The sequence below is a fragment of the Macrosteles quadrilineatus genome, unplaced genomic scaffold (genome assembly GCF_028750875.1).
Source record: "Macrosteles quadrilineatus isolate MER2022 unplaced genomic scaffold, UCM_ALF_1.0 Scaffold_2__2_contigs__length_208266976, whole genome shotgun sequence".
NCBI classification, from domain to species: domain Eukaryota; kingdom Metazoa; phylum Arthropoda; class Insecta; order Hemiptera; family Cicadellidae; genus Macrosteles; species Macrosteles quadrilineatus.
The window spans coordinates 137,485,504-137,502,369 of record NW_026542595.1 but is presented as its reverse complement, the minus strand read 5'-3'; the positions used below and the strand labels follow the sequence as shown (position 1 = coordinate 137,502,369).

At 34.3% G+C, this 16,866-nt stretch overlaps 1 protein-coding gene across 2 annotated transcripts in view; it reads left to right on the top strand.

Annotated features, from left to right (window-relative positions):
- LOC128986381 (myotubularin-related protein 10-B-like) overlaps nucleotides 1–16,149 on the top strand; it is a 34,929-nt gene extending 18,780 nt beyond the window's left edge. Inside the window, exons 8-14 of one of the 2 annotated variants that reach the window (XM_054406732.1) lie at nucleotides 3,780–3,857; nucleotides 6,566–6,711; nucleotides 9,398–9,544; nucleotides 10,136–10,308; nucleotides 12,337–12,507; nucleotides 13,447–13,674; nucleotides 15,043–16,149. In XM_054406732.1, coding sequence (XP_054262707.1) covers nucleotides 3,780–3,857; nucleotides 6,566–6,711; nucleotides 9,398–9,544; nucleotides 10,136–10,308; nucleotides 12,337–12,507; nucleotides 13,447–13,674; nucleotides 15,043–15,297 — 1,198 coding nt within the window. In that variant the 3' untranslated portion in view covers nucleotides 15,298–16,149. The remainder of the gene's footprint in view (nucleotides 1–3,779; nucleotides 3,858–6,565; nucleotides 6,712–9,397; nucleotides 9,545–10,135; nucleotides 10,309–12,336; nucleotides 12,508–13,446; nucleotides 13,675–15,042) is intronic. The other variant, XM_054406733.1, reaches the window with a different exon arrangement.
- The last annotated feature ends 717 nt before the right edge of the window (nucleotides 16,150–16,866 follow it).

The following is a 16,866-nucleotide window of genomic DNA, read 5'->3' as shown; positions in this document are numbered from 1 at the left end:
GAATTGTATGGAGATGGTCTCTGGTGAATTCCGTGCAGCGCTGGATAAATCACGTATATTCACACTCAATTCTTCCGTCTGCACGCATTTTGTACAACATTGTAGGACGCACGTACAAAATGGCGAGAGCCGAAACACACGTTTTACAAAGTTGTACTGAGTGCGTGCAGACGGAATAATCATGTGAAGTGTGAATATATGCAATCAATGGTTATTGAAGTGGCCAAGTATTGACAGTATTATTTTTACTGATTACTTTACTTTTTGATGTGTGCAAAGATTAATCCTCATAGGTAGTTTACTAAGTCTTAGTTAAATATAAGTTATATCAGCCTAATTATCAGTCGATAGAGAGCACGTGCGATGACCACGGAGGCTGAGGACAGTTGGACATGTTTTTCACATTTCATCCAGGTATTCTCCGTGCCAAGAAGCTTGACCTTGACTAAGAAAAGGTCTAGGTCATAAAAGAACTGAATGTGAGAAATATAGGAGCCCTGAGGGCTTCAGTTACATGTTGGCCTGACTTAATGTGGCAAACAATCCAACAGAGAATAAGGGTTTTTAAGCGAGTAGTCTGATCAATTCAGTAGCATCAACTACTGGCTGGCCACATGTGTGCGTAAAAGCATTTCCTCTCTTCTTTCTAAGAATAAAAACAAAAAAAAACAATAATAAGTCACAATTAATTAATGTGGTCAATGTTTTGGTCAGTGCAAGCCATTGTAAGGGGGTGTGTTTACCAATCCACTAACCTGGTACATTATATTTTTTTTGTGTCTTTACTTTATTTAATACTTTCTTTTTTTCCAATAATACTTTCTTTAACACTTCTAAGTAAGAAGTGTTTTTTTGTTTTTTTTAGAAATTAAAATTGATTTTATTTAATGGGAACTGGGTCAGATCTTCTCAAAATCGGTTACGAATACATGTTATAATTAATCACTGTGATTAACAGATTGTAAAATCACTTAGAATAAAGGTTTTTAAATTATTCATATTGTATCATATTGATCATTTTGGTTTGATTTATTTACAAGACATCCATAGTCAGTTTATATTTTTAATCTAGACATAAAATGTCTTAACATTTATCCAGTTACTCAGTAGTATTGTGAAATAGTGAAGTGATGTATGTGGTTTTTTTTCAACTCAATCTTATTTATGAATGCTTTCTAAAATAAACCGCACAAAATCAACCTTGATCTTTCATAGTACTTGGAGATATATTTTTTACTGTAGCTGCACTTAGATTTTCTTACTGTTAACGTTAACTATTTAGTATTCACACTGTTTATTTATCAGCTATGTGTAGTTGCATGAATCATTTTAGATATTTCTTTACAGTTAATAATTTATCAACACTTGTGTTATGTGTTTGTAATAAATGTTTATCTTGCCACATCCTTTATCCGTCTTGGGTTTTTTGTTTTATTTCAAGTATGAAGAACTTAGAAGAATTTGTTTAGTTACCTGAGTTTTGTTATTTTGAAGAATTATTGTCAAATTACTCAGGTGAGTTTTATAACAGTTTAAAATTTGCATGAATCATCAATTGTGGCATGCTCATTTGGACTTAATCGCTTTTGGTTTTAATTATCAAAATTTCTTAACGATTCAAAAACCATGTCTCCAAACTTTTGACTATTGTTAAAAGTTATGGTTGTTTAAAATCTTGTTTCTTATTAAAACTGGTCAGTTTGAAAATTTGTATTTTATGACCTTAAAAAACACACTGATAATTTTTTAATATATCATGATAAAGGTAAAAATGAATATCTGGGTTTTAACGCTTTATAACTTTTATACTATAAACTTACCGCTATGAATAACCCATAAAATAAAAAAAAGCAACTCAAAGAGTTCATGCCTTACAATGACACACCATTTAACAAAATCGATCCAGTAGAACTGTAGGTATAATTGTACAAGTTAAAAAGAAATCTAACTTTTTCCACCACTATAAATTCAGAGGTTGCTTAAAGTTTTTGCAAAGAGCTTTTAAATGGTGAGGAAATCGACCAAAGTGGACGGTAATATTCTGAAAGAGAATAAAATTTCCTACAATTTACCATTATGCATTTCTTAAAAATACCCAATAAAGATAGCCAAAAATTGCCTAAAAATTAAAAAAATGTGAAAATCTCCGTCTTTAATGTAGGCAATAGACATAGCAAACATTAAATTTCACATTTATTTATTTTGAAATGCATAATAGTAAATTGTAAGAAATCTACAGTTCTACTAGATCGATTTTGTTAAACAATGTGTCGTTGGAAGGCATAAACTCTTTGAGTTGCTTTTTTATTTTATGTGTTATTTATAGCAGTAAGTTTAATAGTATAAAAGTTATAAAGCGATAAAACCCCGATATTCATTTATAAACACCCGGTATGAATAATATTTGTTTGGTAACCATTTTACCCAGCTTCTCTATGCGATATAAGCACACAAGGTTGTTATTAACTGTCGAGTAGAGAAATTGTATATCCTTAGATCCGCTTATTTACATATTTTACAGGCTTATTATTAACCTGTTCTTAAACACTTAGGGAGTGCATTTGAAAAAATAATTTTTCATTCTATTCAGGATTTTTAACTTTGGGTATTGTGTTAATGAGTCTTTATCTGTAAAAAAATTGTGACCAAATTTGAGTTGAAATTAACAAAAAACTTTGCTGAAGTTTTTGTTGAATTATTCACATTTTTACATTATACAATGTATTTTTTAATTCCTATCTTATGTGATATCTATACAACTATTAAAATAATAAAACTGCATTTTTTTCTATTTTCTTTTCAAGTGTTTTTGATTGTATACGGGTAGTCAAGCTCCAAACTCTGGAAAGTTTTCGATGGGTAAAAAAGAGAAAATCAAGAACCCCTCATGCCACCAGCTTATCTTCTTATATCAAACTTGCTACCTCAGCACTGCTTACTCTAATTATACATAACCACTTGTCCAAAGATAGTTAATATCTAACCCTCTTCTTCATGGTTCATTTGTGGTGCATGTACCATTGCTTTGGATTCTCTTGCTGCAAATGGGTGTCTTGCTAAACTAATTTTGCTACAATAAAATACAATTCATTAAGTATCAAGCTATTGATGTATAGCTAGTTTTATATTTTAGCATTCAAGTTAAAGTCCTAAAGTGGTTGGTTCCAAACTTTGTTTGAATTTTTGTAAATTTGGGTCAGTGTTTTTATCTTGGTACCGGTATGTATCATGATATGCATTAACTTTTGAGGCCTAATTGTCCGATAAAATAATATTTGTGGACACTTCAATAAAATCTTCTCTGTATTGGGTCTGTGATTGGGAGTGATATTGATATGAGTGTACGTGACAAGTCTGTACGTTTCATAGCCCTCTTTGAATTAGTGGGACTAAAATTGTACAGTGTTAATTTTAGTTGGGTTAATCGAGTACAATATTATAATAAACTCTGTTCCCAAAATATAGGCGGATTGAGGGGAAGCAATTCCATCCTCTCTACCTCACCCTAACTATGAAACAACAGCTGAGAGCTGATCAGCTGATGCATACAATTAAGCTAAAAAAGATGGTGGAAGAACCCAGGAAACCTTCCCCTCAAACCACCTGAATTTTGTTTACTTTGTGTACCGTAGTGGTTTTAATTATAAGAAAACAGTTTTCTTAACTTAGACTGAAAATATACCAAAACTTAACATTTTTAAATTACTTTTCTATTGTGATTCAGTGGCTCAGTCACTTGTAATATAATTTTTAAAGTTATCTTGTATTTTCTCTTGCAGGAGGAGTGTAGTTGTGACTGGAGGGTCTGATATACTGAACAGTTTCAGACCGGATACTGCCTCTTGGACCCTACCGAGGTATTCCTTCAGTTTAGACCCTTTCTATGTTTGTCAGTATAATATTGTGAAACCACTCTCTTTTGTACCTAATCAAGAATGTTTAAATTAGTAAAAAAGATTATACTTTTGGTAACAATAACGCTTATCAAGGTATAAATAATGCAAGAAACATGTACAATTTACTTTAGCATAGAGTTTAGTAATTTTTTTTCTCCCACTCCATGGTACAGAGCGTAACCAGAAAGTGTGATTAAAAGTCTTGTAATAAATATGTTTATTTATTTGACTTTTTAAGTTGGTGGCTTTTTTCCCTTGAACTTGCCCATCCACATGGGCTCAGGACTACGTGGAACATATCAAGAAAAAGCCAGTGAAGGACAAGATTGAACTGAACTGACATATTTTTTTTAAGAAGTGGCACCGGACCCACAACATCGCTGCCTTGTTTCACAGTTTCTTGTTAAGTCGCTGAGCCACTGATCCTACAAAGAAATTCTTTAGAGGTGGGAGAAAAATTTACTCCTATTTTTGGAGACACAATGTATTAAGGGTTACTTATGAGCATAAAAATTGCTATATCCAACAAAACTTTTCAAAACTGTTTGAAATTGTTTGGTGGATATAATTTTAGAATCATGAATTTTATTCGGCATTGAGTAGTAAAAGATTACAATTGGTTTAGTCAGTTATACAACAGCTTATACATTGCAACAAGAAAGTACCAATAATAATAATAATAATAATGTTATTCTACAATAAAAATAATAATGCTAGTTGACAATAGTTTTTTTGTTTTGTTTTTTTCTAAAAATGTGATGTATCAGAGAAATAGTTAGTTCTACTGTATTAAGTTTATAAATTAAATTAATTAACTATGTCACCCCGTTTAATAGCTTTACCCTACTATGTATAAATGTTTTATGTGACAATAAAGCTAATTTGTATTTGAATTTGAACTCTGTTGTAATTGTATTGTGGTGTGGCCTCTGGATCACTATGACTGTATTAAAAATCTATTTTTAAGTATTTTCTGTTTTAAAAACAACAGTATTTATCAATCTCAATGTTATTTTTGAAGAAAGAATTTACTATTTCATATGCTATTATGTAATCTTTAAGGATCTTTGGGTGTGTTGCTGGCCTAGTGGTTAGCCTCTCGGACTTTGGTGCGGGAGGAACACTTTCCCTTAAAATTGTAAATGCCTCCAATAAAAAAATGTCACTGGTGTAGAAAAAAAAGGAAAGAATGGAAAAAAATAATTTTATTTTTCCTTTACTATCGATGACAAAATTAAATAGTTAATAATTATATTTCACAGCGCCATCAACAAACTTTTTTCAGAGATAAAATTTTGAGTTTTCTTACTTTAAAATTATTTTTATGTTTTGTAGTATAAGATACAGTTTAATATTGAGTGTTTTACAACTTGTTTGTCATTGTAAGAAAAAGTAATGTATATTGTCATTGTGACTATAGCATTGACTTTAAGTTTATTTAATCCTTCAAAATGTTCATTTAGTGTGAGGATGATGCATTGGTTACAGAGAGAGTTACTTCAGAGTTACAAATTTATCTATTCTCCCTAGAACTTTTTAATTTGTTAAAAATATATCTTATTTTACATGTTGACAAATATTTGATATTTTTCTCGAGCATCAGCTTTCCTTACTTCCTGATTATTGCTTGAAAACAGTTCAGCAGCCCGAGTTTACAAGTGAAAACCAGGCCTGTTTTTTACCCACTCAGCGCCCTAGGCCCAATTAATAGTAGCGCCTATTTGAAATGTATATAACAGGGTATCCACCGACCGCGATATCCGGGAATTATGCATTAGTATTTTTTAAACCGGGAATTTTATATTTGGACCACGAATTTTCAATTTACCGCGATCGTGCATGATAATAGTGACGTTTCCATCACCGCGGTGGATGATAATGTGTCTACACACTGCCGCTAGGGATGATCAGAATTTTCCATGATCTTGCAAGATGATGTTGATATCTACAGAGCCACGAGGGAAGATCAGAATATTCCCGCGATCACGGAAGACGACGATAATCTCTTCACAGCCACGGGATATATTCAAATATAAGACAATGATTATGTCTACACGATCTCGGGAAATAGTCTGAATTTTGTTGCTATCGTGGGATACGGTTACAATGTCTATACGGCCAAGGGAGACAATAATGATGTCTACACACGGCCGCGAGGGATTATCAAAAGTTAAACACCATCGCATGCAAATACAACCACCACTTTTTTCATTTTCCCACTTTTTGGCACCCTCCAAAAAAGCCAGTTGTCACGTGCCTACCATGCCTTTGATATATCAGCCCTGGTGAAAACCTGATTTCACTCACATTGGCAATTTAAATCAAAACAGAAATATTTAAGCAGGCGGCAGAAGATAAAGCATCCGCTTTTGAATGAACTTTGAAAACTGTGAATAATGGTCAGAATGCTCTAGTGGTTGTGTCTGAGACTGTCACCTCTATTTACTGTATGTTCATTGTAAGATTAGAAGAAATGGCTCAGCATATTTTTTTTGTTACAACCAATCAATTTTCAGAACAAACCTTTCAGTGTTTTGTCCCTATAAAATAACTTTTCTTTTACTACTACTGTGTAAAAATGTAACTTCCTAGTCTCAATAATTTTTTTTAGTTAGCAACTTGTAAACAGAAACTCGCTTTATATGATTTTTCCCTGTGTGTTTTCCTAGGGTAAAAGAGAACACGATGCTGGAGACAGTACGCAAGAGTCATCCTCGCCTTGCGCAACCCAAGGTGATGGAGCTCAACAAAGATGTGCCTTCGCCGCGGGAGTTGCAAGTGAGCTTCGTCAAACTGAGGGACCTCTGTGCACCAGGTCAGTCAAACAGGGCACTCAATCCACTGTGAGTGCGGCATGAATTTGGTCAACTGTGAAAAAGAATTGAGCCGAGTCTTTTGCTGCTTAACCACAAGAACAGGGATGGCCTTATTCTTATTCTCAATTCCTCAAAATATGCTCAATACTTCAAGGGATTCAGATGGATTCAAAACCGAGAAATCTCCCCCAATTGTTCTGAAAGTGTGATGATCTACTGTGAATTGGTAACATAATTATAATCTCCCACGTGAATCCTGGCCATCTCTTCTGTTGGCAGCAACATAACAATCATATCTCACGATAACGTCAAAACCATGAATATCCTATCGCGCAAATTTTGCAGACGGCTTCTGCCATTGCCTTCACGTTCTGAAATTCCTGTTTAAAAAAGACTGAAATTACTAAAATTCCATCAGGTAAATAGAAATAGAAATTTTTACGTTCTAAACATCCTTACTCACAAATAAAATATTTTTTGTAAATCAATCATCTATATAATTAATACGCTACATGAAACTTTGTCGGTTGAACTCCTCCGCCATTTCTGAACAGATTTTATCCATTGACGTCTCATTGGAAAGAGCGTGTTGCGTAGATTTGCAAACTGGACATTTTTGAAAAAGTCCCTTGGGCTCTGCCCCAGTGGCTTTGAAAGTTCCCATGTTATCCTTATGAAGAACATAATTGTTTACATTTTGATCAGCTGTATGATTTAATTGCTGTTATTTATTTTTCAATTCAAAGTCTTTTAAAACTCATAGGAAATTATGATGACTTTTATTTGTTTTCAAATAACTACTTTACTTCCCTCCAATATCTCTATTTCGAGCTACGTGTTTACTAGTACATATAATTTTCCTAAATTGTTCTAGAGATGGGAAATTCCGTTACTTTTCAGTAACAGTCAGGAACCCTCTTTAGTATTTTGGTAATAGGTGAAATAACACTATTATTTTTCTCACCTAGTATTTCCTCTTCTAGCGTTATTTCACTTGTTCGGGTACTACGACGTTATAAAAATAATATAATTCTCACTAAACTATTAACTAGCGCTCGCTATTAATTAATAGGATTATATGGTCAGCGTTATTTCACTTGTTCGTGCTACGACTTTACAAAAATAATATGATTCTCAGTAAACTATTACCAAGTGCTTACTTTTAATTTATAGGACAACACGGTCAGCGTTGTTTCACTTGTTTGACCTATCAGTTCAGATGACGTTACAAAAATAATATGATTCTCACTCGGTATAATTATTACCAAGCGCTCGCTATTAATTAATAGGACGACATGATCAGCGTTATTTCACTAGCTGGTTCTTACGGTACAGAAAACGTTACAAAGATGGTATTCTCAGTAACCTGTTACGAAGGTAATTGGTGAATCCTCAGTAATAGTGTTATTTATACTATTACGTTATATAACGCCCACCACTAAATGTTCTATAAGCTATTTTACAAACATTCCTACTTAATTTCAAACGGGTTTCCATTGTGTATCTTCACTTGACCTGGAATCGGAATTGTATCCAGTCAGGCTGGCACCTGTCCACTGTGCGTGGAGACATCACTGCCGAGCTGCTACCACTGCTTACCTGTGTCTATTGCTTAATTTTTCCCTGTAGTCCACTACATCTCTTAGCTCTCATCAAAGTCACAACAAATGTGCTAATATAACGGTGTAAAACTGTAAATACAACTTTTAAGTTCGAGTAAGGAAATTGTTAAACTATTAGATGTTTTCGATTGCTTAATTTATTTTAAGCATGTTCATAATTTATTGTTGTGTGAAAATTGACATAATTACTCCACTAGGTAGAAGAATCACATATTTATAAAGTAATAAAGTATAATAAATCTTCCAGGACCTAACAAGTTTTGAGGCAACTGCACTTAAGCTGTACAATGTTCTTCCTACTGCAATCAAAAACGTGTCATTAAAAAAGTTCAAGGATAGGATAAAATACATTTTGATCAACAGTCCACTAAACTATGCCACACTAGAATTCTTCTCTTTAATCTGGACTACTCAATAATTTAGGTCATTGCGGACTGTGTAGCCTATGTACTCTAATGTACGTTTGTAATTTCTTAGTTGTACGTCATTGGTATGCATTTTTACAACATTTTGTAATTTGTATGTCGAGATAGAATGGCATGTTGTATTGTTGGTCAGTAAAATTATTGATTCTTGATTAACAATATGAAAAAGGATCATGTGGACCTGGTTGATGAACTAGAGTCATACCCATAAGAAGGATATCTAAGTGTGAATAATTTTAAATGGAGGATTTTTGTGTGCCAGGTAGTTAAACTAACAGCCTTCAACTAACACTGCCAATTTCTTAACCCTTAAGAATTCATAAATTCATATTCTACATTCACCATGCAGTACGAAGCCTTGTATTTCATATGGCAGTTTCAGCGACACTAGTCTCCCTGAAAACATCAGGGTTCGCAAAACTTTATTTTAACTCTTTACTTTTTACTACCATATAAACTTTAGCCATACCAAAGACAAAATACCAATCCATAAAAAATATACATAAATAAGTAATTTTTCCGGTAATTTAATAGAACGACTATCTTCCATAAGAGTTGTACTGCTCGATGAACGTAGAATGAAGTGTATATATGGTCATTTATCCACAGTTTGATACCCAGTATGTCTGTGGTTGCAGAGAGTATACGTCAGTTCTGGGCCCAAGACAATCACTTTCTCAGTATACTGGAGGGCTCACGGTGGCTGCACTATGTGTCCATATGTCTCGCCAAAGCCCACGAGGCGGCTCTAGGTCTTCACAATGACTTCACAGTGGTGCTACAAGGTGATTCTTACGTCCTTAATCCACGTTATACCAATCATTTTTGCAAAAAAGTGTTTTTTTTTAAACTGGGACTGCCAATATCCTCTTTCCCTTTATGTACCATATTTTGGAATCCAAATTATTATGCATTTTGAACATTTACATTGATTATTCTTAGCTCAATATAACTTTTTCTAATCAATGGTTAAATTTGTTAATTTGACTTTTCTTTAGACAAAATTATTAATCAACAGTTTTTTGTAGCTTAAAAAAAAAGAATTGCTTACAATTATTTAACATTTAGATGTTAGAGTTTTTTTTATTACGTTGTGACAGAGACTGCCCAGAAAGCAAAAGGTATTTTGGTAAAATAAGCGCGCTTAATGTCAGTGTATTCCTCCTTTCTACTTTCACAGAGTTTTACCAGTAATTTTTTGTTGACAAGAACAAAAAATATCGGCAGTCCTACCTGTTTATTGTAGCCTAGATTTCTTCATTCATGAAGTCATATGCATGGAAATATTTGTTTATTAAATTCTGAGCCCAATAAACTATATACAAAATATTTCAAATGTCCTCTTAAGATTGCACACTTACTGTCTTGTCCCACAGAGGGTGATGGGTACGACATGTGCTGCGTAGTGGCCAGCCTAGCACAGATTCTGATAGACCCTCACTACCGCACCATCATCGGCTTCCAATCCCTTGTACAGAAGGAGTGGGTCGCGCTCGGACATCCGTTCTGCACCAGGCTAGGACATGTTTACAACATGGAGACTCAAGAGGTATGTGACATTTTTACCCTAAAGTTCACAAATATTTAGTTCAACATCTTTTCTTGAAGTTGAAACGAACATATAGATTTTGTTTCCTACGGAATAAATAAGCTGGTGTGTAAGTCCCGCAAACTCTCCAGCCGATAACCCGGTAGTCTGGGTAAAGAATTTTTGTGTAAATTCTGTGTAACCCTGTATTAATAACCTTACAAGCGATTCTTGTCGGCAGACTACAGATCTTGCTATGTTAGATATCTACACAGTAGATTACATTGACTTAACCACTTAAATTTAATGGTATTAGAGGACAATGACACCAGGGCACTTGAGTTGTACATCTATTCAGTCAGTATGGCAACATTAAATCATTCAATATTATGACTACGAGCTGGTGGCCCGTCCTACGTACGGGAATCGAGTTGTCAACTAAAACGGAATAATTCAGAACATCTAGTTTACACGCATGGACACAAATTCTGGCAGTTTTAATGGGGAAGATCGCCTTATAAACAAATGTAACGTGACCACCTATGTATTCCATTCGAATATAGACCTGGCGATATGCATTTTAAATCCGATAATTTTACCATAAAACAGCATTTGTGTCGATTTGAAAAATCTTGAAGTGAGATTGGCGACCGATTCACACTTGTTTTGAGTAGAGTAGCTACATGCCACCTCCAATTGCATACTGTACTACTTATGTACTTACCATACCTTATCTTACCTCCGTGACCACTGAAACTTTTATGATGATTCTCTTCTATCACCTGCCTCTTCAAAATTTAGATCCCAGTCTGAGGATGCATTTCATAACTTGATATTTCCCGTCTTTCGTGTGGTACTCCTTGGAATATACTTTTTAAAAGTTTATGCACAGCCTGTCCATCCAAGCTTTACCTACTTCTGGAAAGCATTCCTATATTTGGGATATAGGAACGGTCTCTCTGTTCTTTTGTATTTCGACCTCCGGGCCGTTATCTTGAACTGGTCTCTTAATATTTTCTCTGCACTTTATTATCTAACCCAGCATTGAGGTTTTTTGGTTCATTGGTCAGTGTCCAAGTTTCTGAATCATCAGTACTACGGGGATAATTGGTATGGTATGAGTCGACTCTGGTTTCTGCTGTACCCTGCAGTTTATTTGACAGTTTTATAGAGACCTACTACACCGATTGACGCTTTCATTACTAACCAAAATTTTAGTATGCCGACATACTCACATTCAAACATACAGAAAAAGAAGTAGGTAGCCTATCAACACGTAAACCACTTATATCTTAAACAACTAAGCGATAAACTGCTGAAAAAATATTTCCCAAATATGAGTTGAAATTTGCAATGCATAAACTAAATACTTACACAGATTGCATTTACGACAAAACTTGAGTAAACGCAAGTGTTTGAGATGTTTAGTTCAAAATAACACATTTCCTGATAACGCAGATCCTTCACGGTAGGGGAAAACTATCTACATTTTTAAGTGAAATAGTATGTAGGCAAACACCAACGAACAATATTTTTGTAAACAAACAACTCTTAACATAAACATTTCAATGACAGATATAAACCAGCTGTTAGTTAAACCAGCATTAAAAATACTTTAAATTGCTAGCGTCGGCTGCTAGACTTTTTAAAAATTAAAACTTAATTTCTAAAAAACTGAAACCCTAAACTAAAATTATGGCTTCGACATTCCCTAGTTCTCAAAATTATCTTTCTTTCAACACAAAAATCATGAAAATCCGTCAAGTGGTTGATTCAGAATCGTGAAATAAAAAAACCCTGTTTCGTTTTATTATAGATGTTATAGGTATTGTAAATCTAATACTTCTCATTCGTGCAAGAATTAAAATGAAAAATGTTTTCAGTTACGTCTTAGTTATAATGTATGCACCTTTTCCCCCAATAACCTAGTATTTTTCAAACTCAGCACTCTTACAGTGCAAGTTACGCCGAGTTTGTAGGACTGTTATTAATTATGTTCAGTATCTATTAACACAACAAACGTTCTTATTATTGTGGTTGATTGTCCAGGCACCAGTGTTTCTGTTGTTCCTGGACTGTGTGTGGCAACTCTTGGAGCAGTTTCCTGGAGAGTTCCAGTTTACTGAGACTTATCTCACCACTTTGTGGGACTCGGCTCACATCTCTGTATTTGAGACATTCCTGTTTGACTGTGAGCGAGACAGAAAGCTGGCCATGTCGGTAAGTTTATTTTTTTTTATTTTTCATGTGTTGAAAATGTTTGATAATCCTTTTGAAAATATTGTGGATTGTTGGTAGATGTTGAGCTTATGGTTTTTTACAAGATGGTTACAAATTTTTTTCAATAATAATTCAAACCAATGATTCACAATGTTCAGGGATGTAGAATCTGACACCTTTGTCTTTCATTGTGGAAAAACTAAAAACTATCAATCCTTACAACCTGAAAACGGAATCATATTCCAGACCTTGATACGTTGTTAAACTTCTAATTATCTAATCAGTAATGAAAACAAACTGCAATGATACTTTGAACAACGTAAATTCAAGTAACAATACACTTTAAACAAATATTTGTTGATGTTAATAAATATTTATTAAATTTATAAGTTTTTTTAAATTGAAAATTTTCTAAGTTTGAATGTTTGATCAATTTAAAAATCTCTTCTTCATATCCTAGTTTGGATATGTTTTGTTTCTTTATTTGGTGGTCTCATAACACAGTAAATTTTCCTATTTAGATTAAGGAAGGATGTAACAGAGTAAAAGAGATTAGGCTTTAAAGGGAGTGAAGATGGGTGAGAAGGGGCTTATTTGAATGGGAAGCTACGTTCTTGTTTACAACTTCTTCTATCAAACCTGCTTTGTCAGTTATAGTGAAACATTCTAATTTTTAAGTATGCAGTTTACAATAAGAAGTTGTGTGTTCCTTGTGCTAAAGTTGACTCATTCCCATTCAGGTAAGCTTGCTGTTCTCACATAAATCTTAAAATAACTGGTCACACTACTTAAAATAGTGACCAGTTAAAAATGTTTTACAATTTTTATTATTGTACTGTGTTATTTTAATTTAGGAAAAAATAATTTATTCATTAAGCTGGTTTAGTCATTTTGTACTGTCTGAGCAGAGTTTGACTGGTATTTTGTCTCTATACACAGGACCCCAATAACCCTCTCACTATACGTCCTGTGTGGGATTGGGGAGAGCAGTTCTCGGAAAGAGACGTGTCTTTGTTCTCCAACCCGCTGTACACCCCCCCTCCACCATCACCGTACTCACTCCCCCCACTACAGGTTCAGACTGGGGTGTCGTCTCTGCAGATATGGAGTCAGTGCTACTTCAGGTTCATCCCCAGCATGGAGATCATTGGTGGAGGAAAACCTCAGGTAATCTTACAAGCATGAGGCTGCAGCCCTATCCCACAAGCTTAGTGTTTAAAATACCACAGAGGTTTTAATTACAATCATTATCTCAAGGCTTTTTATTCTGCCTGGTTATGTATTATTTATAAAAATATTGTAATATATATTCGCATATTAATAATAATAATAATGTATATAATATTTTATTGTTTTTATTGAACAGCTTTTCTTCTGGTGTTTCTCAGCTTGTCGAGCAAGAGTATAGACCTTATAGGTACACAGAAATAACCACACAACAAAACACTGATATTTCGGTCCCATTGTAGGTCTGCTTCAGAGAGTAGGCCTATATTTTTTATCATAATGCAGCAAAAACAGCAGTTTTTAGTACATGCATTGTGGGTCTAAAGCAGTTCTTTTCAGCCCTAGGGACTAAAAGTCAGCTGTTGTTAACTCAGTTGTAAATTTTTATTCTAAGCATGTATCGCAAGGAACTTATGTATCAATTGTTTCAATCGCTTGTAGCTTACAGTGTCTTCTTCTCAAAAGTGTCACATTTTGATAGTATAACCATAGGCTAACCAACACAAATAGGCCTAGACTTCTCATCCCATTGTACATTGTAGGTGTTGGAGCTTGTTTTTCATGTCTAGTTCATGTCCAGTGACACTGATCGCAACTGTCGACTAAATTTTGTTTCTATTATTTTAGGTTTGATTTAATGATTTGTGCTTTACTGTTTGGCTAGATAACTAGGGAACGAGTTATCGTTTAGGATTATAAATAAGTATTGTTTTATTTGGTTAAACAATGTTTTAAATGACTAAAATAACAAGAAACAAATAGTAAACAAAACACAACCTCTACAGTGCACCGGACAGAGCTAACAATAGAATTGGCTTCAGCTATTTCATAAGGATGAAAAATCTACTAGTTTTATCTATATTATAATGTAGGCTAACACAATTGTAATGCTTATTTGTAGTAGCAAAATTGAAAACACAAATTGGAAGAAGTTTTGAGAGGTTATCTTTACATGGAAACTATTTTCGTTTTGTATTGTAGGCCTAGTTTTCCTAAATAATGGTGAAATATGGCAAAAAAAATTATATAGTTCAACACACAGGCAAAAAATTTCTTTAACCCTCACTCATTTCTTGACCTCAGCTTCGCCTCGATTGTAAAACTTGAGCTCGGGTCGAAAAGAGTCACTTAAAAACCTGGTGATGTACTACAATATATACTTAAAATAACAAATAGTGGTTCAAGTAGTTTTTGCATCCCACTAAAACGAACATATAGTCATCCTTATAGAAACCACATTTTCTTTATAAATATTATTTTTATGTAGTTTTCACAAAATATGTATGTGATCTGTATCTGTGGTGACAGGTGGACCTGAACTGCCGACTATTGGTGTCTCAGATTGATCAGCTGGACCGAGGAATACCCTCCTCCCCCTCCCAACTCCCTCCTCCACTGGAGAGCCTCAGCAAGATCGGCTCTTTCTTTCCCTTCTCCCGAAGGGCCAACGCAGGACCTGTCGCCGCAGCTTTGCTCAGCGTCAGCTCGTTAACTCTGAACACAAGTTTCCTCTCGTCCGAAGGAATGTTAGACTCACAATCCATCCTGAATGCTCCTGATTAAGCTGTTTAGTATCGTTTCATCTATTTATTATCTGAGCAATGTACAAATGCTATAAACTCTCTATGAATAAGATTAATAATATGTTATTATTTATAAAATTTAATTTAAGTTATGAAGTTTTTTAATTGGAGTAGAGTCTGTAATGGCTTTATCTTTCCATGAAATATAGTATTAATTAGGTTTGTATTCTTTTGTATTTTGAGATTTTTCTATTTGATAGCAAAATGGTTCAAGTGATATCTTCAGTACAGACACGGCTTGGTAAACAAAACTAGAATATGAAAACGTTACTCGGCACTCCTTATAGATTTGACATCCTTATGTAGCAGATCAGGAATTGTTTTGCCAGCTTGTATAGAGTCAGAGTGCTGTATGGATGCATTTAAATATTTTAAATGATAATTCAAAATCTGCACCCAAATTTGGTGATTCTTAAGACACTAAAAAAGTTGGTAAGACCTCTTCAGGCATAATTTTACATCAGTGAACCACATTACATAGCCTGCCTTGTATTAGACATATAAAGCTTAGTTGGTCAGAAAAATTATTTAAAAGGTTTGAAGAGATTACCATTTTGTTTTACAGTCCCGAGGTTCTCATGTATAGCTTTTTCTTGAACCTCAGGCCAAATCTATCCCATTAATAACAGAGGCTATTCATGCAAATATTAGAATGCCGTTACTTCAAAAATCTGAAACTATGTGATGGTTCCTATTTTAGAAAATTCAGATTCATGTTTTGGGTAGAAAACTCATGTGAATGTAGTCAAAACAAACTTTTTGTATTGCTCCAAACAAATTTTTCTAAATAAAACTAATTGATTAACCTGGGATAGCCTATGTTACAAATATAACTTTCAAGTTAATTAGTGCCTATGTTGATTCTTTATCCCCATTATGTCCATGAGAGAAAGTATTGCCTTTTGAATATTAACCTACTTGTAATACTCGTCGTCTTCTTTGTTGACCAATGGAAATTGGATGGACTGCGTCAGAAAAAGGGGTGTCCCATGTTGTAGTAACTTGAAGAAAGCAGAGCGGCCTCTTCACTAAGTACTACTTCAGTCGTATCTTAGCCTTCGGGTCAGATCTTTCACCTCATCCGGTAGTGCATTATAGATCTTCAGGGCTGAGGATAGGTTGTGTCAGACTAAGGCGACATCGGGGTATGTCCAAATCACCAGATCTATGGGTCATGTAGGTTCCCTCTTTTTCCAAAGTCATCTACGTTTACTCTTAGCGTAGTTAAAATGATATACACATACTGACTGAAAACCATGAAGATCTTCAAGTCTATGAATAAAGGCCGACAGTGATCTGAATGGCCAGAATTGGACACAATCCTACCTGCCCTCTTTTAAATAATTAGTAGGTCTGAGTATTTGCAGAATGTCCCCAGGCCACAATCCCATACATAAAGTGGCTGTGAAAGGGCGTTGGTAGATGTTTTTAAAATGTGACTCAGTCAACACAGATTTGAGCTCTCTACGAAGATAGCACACTAGATAACTTTACGCATACCTGAGATATGTGGTATTCTAGGTTAACCTCGGGTCAATCCAAAAACCTA